Source organism: Lutjanus erythropterus, chromosome 4, assembly GCF_056507025.1.
Source record: "Lutjanus erythropterus isolate fLutEry1 chromosome 4, fLutEry1.hap2, whole genome shotgun sequence".
Taxonomy (NCBI): domain Eukaryota; kingdom Metazoa; phylum Chordata; class Actinopteri; order Lutjaniformes; family Lutjanidae; genus Lutjanus; species Lutjanus erythropterus.
This window is the reverse complement of record NC_139320.1, coordinates 2,182,710-2,187,418: the sequence shown is the minus strand read 5'-3', so window position 1 is coordinate 2,187,418 and position 4,709 is coordinate 2,182,710. Positions and strand designations below refer to the sequence as shown.

General features: G+C 41.0%; 1 protein-coding gene across 1 annotated transcript; it reads right to left on the bottom strand.

Annotated features, from left to right (window-relative positions):
- Positions 1–306: 306 nt before the first annotated feature.
- Positions 307–1,839, bottom strand: LOC146327348 (E3 SUMO-protein ligase ZBED1-like). The gene is made up of 2 exons (XM_084716254.1): positions 1,494–1,839; positions 307–1,172 (listed from the first exon to the last, which is right to left on the bottom strand). Exons 1-2 carry the CDS (start codon positions 1,837–1,839, stop codon positions 307–309), a joined length of 1,212 nt encoding a protein of 403 aa, XP_084572380.1.
- Between the last annotated feature and the right edge of the window lie 2,870 nt (positions 1,840–4,709).

The following is a 4,709-nucleotide window of genomic DNA, read 5'->3' as shown; positions in this document are numbered from 1 at the left end:
TCAAATGTTAACGAAGGAGAACATAAACAAAATAGACATATTCACTCAATTGTGATCAGTTTATGCTCCAAGGCAAAAAAAGAAAGGCACAAGAAATCCCAATTAGTGCAGTACTGTCTCTCAGTGCTGTCAATGTTTTGGACCAGACATTACCCTACAGGTTGCGGGCAAGGAAGACAAGTCTGTTCACTGCCTCAGGTTTTAAAGCTGCCCTGTGGCAGGTCACAATATTACCCCCTGTGCTAGAAACCCTCTCAGAGGGGGTGCTGGTTGCAGGGATGCACAAGTAGCGCTTTGCCAGGCAGCTCACTCTTGGGAAGTTTCTCTCATGGATCTTCCACCACTACAAGGGTCCATTTCACTGTCCGCATCTGGTGCCAGCAAGTAATTGTCAAGCTCCTTTTCCATTGTCTCTTTGTCACTGCGTCCTGTGCTGGTGGGGTATGATTTCTTAAAGAAACTGCCCAGTGACTTTCTCTGTTTCTTCTGGGTGGGTAGCATTGCAGCAGCTCCTCCCTCTTCTTCTCCTGCTTCCTCTGTTCTGGCTGAAGTGGACAGGTCTTGGTTTCCCTCCAGCATCTCAGACACTGCTCTCATTTTGATGGCATCTATCTTTTCTGGCTTGATGTATTGTGCCTTGAAGCGTGGATCCACCAAGGTTGCCACATCAAGCAGGTCATCAGTTTTCTGGTCAGCATACTTTTCATCAAGGTATGCCATGACTGTCATCTTTATGTCCTTTGTGAGCTGTGTTTCATCTTCAGATGTCTTCAGAATCTGTGTTCTGAAGAGATGCAGCATCGGTTTGAGGTAGGACACACTCACATAAAATTCACCAGAGAGTGAATCAGTGAATTCCAGTAGTGGATTCAAGGCCTCATGCACGGACTCCAGCACATCCAGGTCCTGCCAGGTGGGAACCAAGTGCCTGGTCTTCTTATCTGCACTGAGTACCTGAGAGATGGCTTTGTGCTGCTCCAACACCCTTCCAATCATTCTTTGCCGTGAACCCCACCTGGTGGGTGACTCTGTCACCAGCTTGTGTTGGGGTAAGTGATGCTCTTCATGGGCAATAGCCATGTCTCTCTTCTTCCAAGAGAAAGTGAAGGCAGCCACCACTTTCTTAAACATACCCACAGCTCGCTCCACCCTCTTGTCTTTTCCTGCTCTCTCTGAGGAATAAATGGTAAATAGATAAATTAAATTAAATTAATTTAAGATTTCTGTGCAGAGATATAACTCATATTGACACACTACTAAACCTAAAATAAGTAAAAAAAAAAAAAAAAAAGAAAGAAAATATCAAACATTCAAATCAGTATAGCAAGTTTTTGAATTAAAAAAAAAATTTGCAATCAATTTTTACTTAACTTTTAAGGAACCAATTGAGTATCCCTACTTTTCCAATTTCATTATTCAAGGTAATTTTATTAGCATAATTTCTGTTACTCTTAATAATATGCTTAAAGTTAATGTGGGATTTCAAGCTCATTCTTTCATCTTAATTTGAGCTGGAGATACAATTAAGGTTGCCAAAATAGTTTTGATAGGTACTTTGTATATAATTCTGCTCCCCAACTTACCAATAGCTGAGTGAAGTCTATGCCCAAAGCACTGCAGCCGTGTCCAGTTGTTTAGTGATGTGGCCTTCACTATATTGGTCCCACTGTCTGTTGTGATGCAGGCTTGTTTGTCTTCACTCAGTCCCCAGGATGCAAGTGCTTCTGTCAGTCCTAAAGCAATGACTTCACCTGTATGGTCTTCAGGAAAGTAGGCGGTTTGAAGACATTTGCTTTTCAAATTCCAATCTTGGTCAATGAAGTGGGCAGTGAGGCTCATGTATGGTTCAGATGTGCAACTTGACCACATATCAAATGTGGTAGCGAAGTATGACACAATTTGCAGCTCCTTTTCAACTGTCTCTCTACACTCCGTTTATAGCTGGGGAACTGCTGTCTGAGAGAAATGTTTACGGCCAGGGAGTTGGTAACGAGGGTCAATTACTTTAATCAGCCGCTTGAATCCCTCATTATCCATTGTACTTACTGGCATCATGTCTTTTGCAATACAGTAGGGTACTGCATTTGTGATATCTCTGTGTCTCTTCGTTTTTTTGTCGTAAGGCATGGTGCTGGAGAAAGCGGACACTATGGTCTGTTGTTGTTGTTGCTCAGGTATCACACTGGTTGTTTTAGGGGGACCACCAGCACTTATTTGGGTCTGGGATTGTAAAGTCTTGTGTTGTGCATGCTCAAGAGGATGGCACTGCTTTAGATGGTAAAAAAGATTAGTGGTGTTACCCGTCTTTGTAGGAACATGCTTTTGACACAATTTGCAGTGCACGCTACTCTGCTTCTTGTCGGACTTTAAATAGCCAAAATATCTCCACACTACCGAATTCCTCGGACCCTTCTTTTCAACGATGTCCTCGTTTTTTGAGCCTTGTGCTGTGTCCGTTGGGTTGTCTTCTTCAGTAACACTGTCGCTCCAGTTTTCGTTAACATTTTCTATCGAAGGGACACTCATTTTCTCTTTCATCTCTCTCCCACTCCTGACATACTGGTGTGCAAGGCTGCAGCAGCCCAAACGCGTGTGCTGCTACCGGCTGCTACTCCAATGCATCTATCTGTGCTGTGTGCATCAACCTAACCTGACGTGGCTCTATTCCAGCCACATGATTGGTTCGGCGCGGCGCTACTCTCATTATTATTGGCTGTTCGCGTTGTCTGTCAAAACATGGATGGAATGAGTTCTATCAACACTGTATCGACCGCATCTTACATTTCTAGCGAGAAAAAGTTATTTTGCGATAGTTATCTTTATCGTTTTATTGCCCAGCCCTTATCACAATCATCACAATACAACTTTATCAACATCTTTTCTGACCACATTTGAATTTGATATGGTCAGCCTGTTAGGATGATTACGTCAAAGTCTAAAACATATCATTTCCAGGTTGCCAGCAGGTGGTGCTATGACTATCACAGAATACTGTCATGTAGATGTGTTCAACGCAGGTCTATTGTCAAACATTTTAAGTTTGGTGTAGATTGGACCATTTAGACCAAACTTCTAAGAATTTTCTGTTTCATGGTGAAACATCAGATAACCCTAACCCTCAATGCCATGGCCACACCCTGGTAGCTAAATCTTTTAATAACTTGTCATCACAAACTAGATGGCAAACACTGATTTTGAAGTCGATCTGGTGATCCCTGTAGGGACAGCATGTGGAAAATGCCAAAATTGACCACAAAATTCAAATTGGCTAACTTCCTGTTAGGTTTAGCCTATGGGTCCAAGAGACTTTTTTTATGCGTTTGGGCATGATTGATGTACGTACTGAGTTTTGTGCATATTGGTGAAACGTGCTGCAGGGCCTGCTCTTTATAGGGCGTGGCCAAGCCACTTTACCCCACCCATTGACAAAAGCCGTTTTTGAGTATGTTCAAGCCCCCTAAAATGTGATTCATTTCAAGGAATAACAATAAAGAGCAAACAAAAATAACAGTTCCTTAAGTTTCAAAAGGGTGCTCACACTGAGGTTGGTGCTCAGGCCCTACAAATCTGTTCATAGTGTTATCTTGTGAATATTTAAATTTTTCAAATACCGTAGTTGTCAGGTTGGCTTGTGAGAAACAAACTGTTATCTCCTGATTGATAGAATTTAAAGTTAGAACCTTCCCTGCTTTCTGAACTTTTCCTACTCGCTATATTGATTTGCTAGTGATTGCTAGTTTACTATTCAAGTTTTAACCCTTAAAATTTCAGTCCTGGTTTATTTGAAGACACCTGTTGGTACCAAGATAATAACAAATGCAATGCAAGGGCTCAATCAAACAGCATTTTGCAGGTTTCCAAACTCAAAAGACACTTTTATGTTGAAGCTGTTGTTTTTTTGCTCTTTTAAGAAGGCAGCCACTGACCCACCTGTCCATAGACTAACTATGACTTTGCCATGCAGTAAGCTCAGATTTGTACCTTTAATTTTGGTTAGTTATACACAGTTAACTTCATTCCTTGCTACCTAAACATGTGTATAAAACATGGAGAGGTGGACACAGGCATAGGGAGATCCAGGTGGGTAGGGAGGAGGTAAGAGGAGGTATCACGGGGCAGCTTGCCCAAAGAGATCCTGAAAGGGAGACTTTAAAAGTGAACTGATGTCAGTCCCTCCAGAATTTTGCAGGCATTTTCCGGGGATTGTTGTGGCCTAAAATGTCTGATTTCACTTCAACTTTTCTAAAATAATTGTGATGCATATTGAATGTTTTTAGGTGGATTTTGCAATAAAATTGCAGGATCAAGTGAAAATTGCAATTTAAAAGTAATTTTTGTTCATAATTCATCAAAAATCAAAGGCAGCTGGTTCCAGGGAGAATAAAACAGCACTCTGCTCTGAGTCTTCTCGTTAACCTGACCAAAAAGGCTCAGAATTACAAAAATTCTAACAAAATCTTCTTTATTTGTAAATAAAAAAGTGCACCTGGGATGGTATTTCACAAAGAAGCTAAATCTTTTTTTTTCTCAGTCAAAAGCACAAAATTACAAAACTTAAAACTGCACCTAACTTTTATAAATAACTTTTCAGTACCTGTGACAAAATAAAAAAAAAAATACAAAAAAGTTCAGTTCATTAAGACTACGTGTATGGTGGCTGCTATGATTGCTGGGACTCATGGGAAGCTACAATGATTGATCAAATTTTT

Coding starts and splice junctions, on each gene's coding strand:
- LOC146327348 (XM_084716254.1), bottom strand. CDS start 1,839: ATGAGCCTCACTGCCCACTTCATTGACCAAGATTGGAATTTGAAAAGC. Junction 1,173..1,493: donor AGCTCAAATTAAGATGAAAG/AATGAGCTTGAA, acceptor TTTATTCCTCAG/AGAGAGCAGGAAAAGACAAG.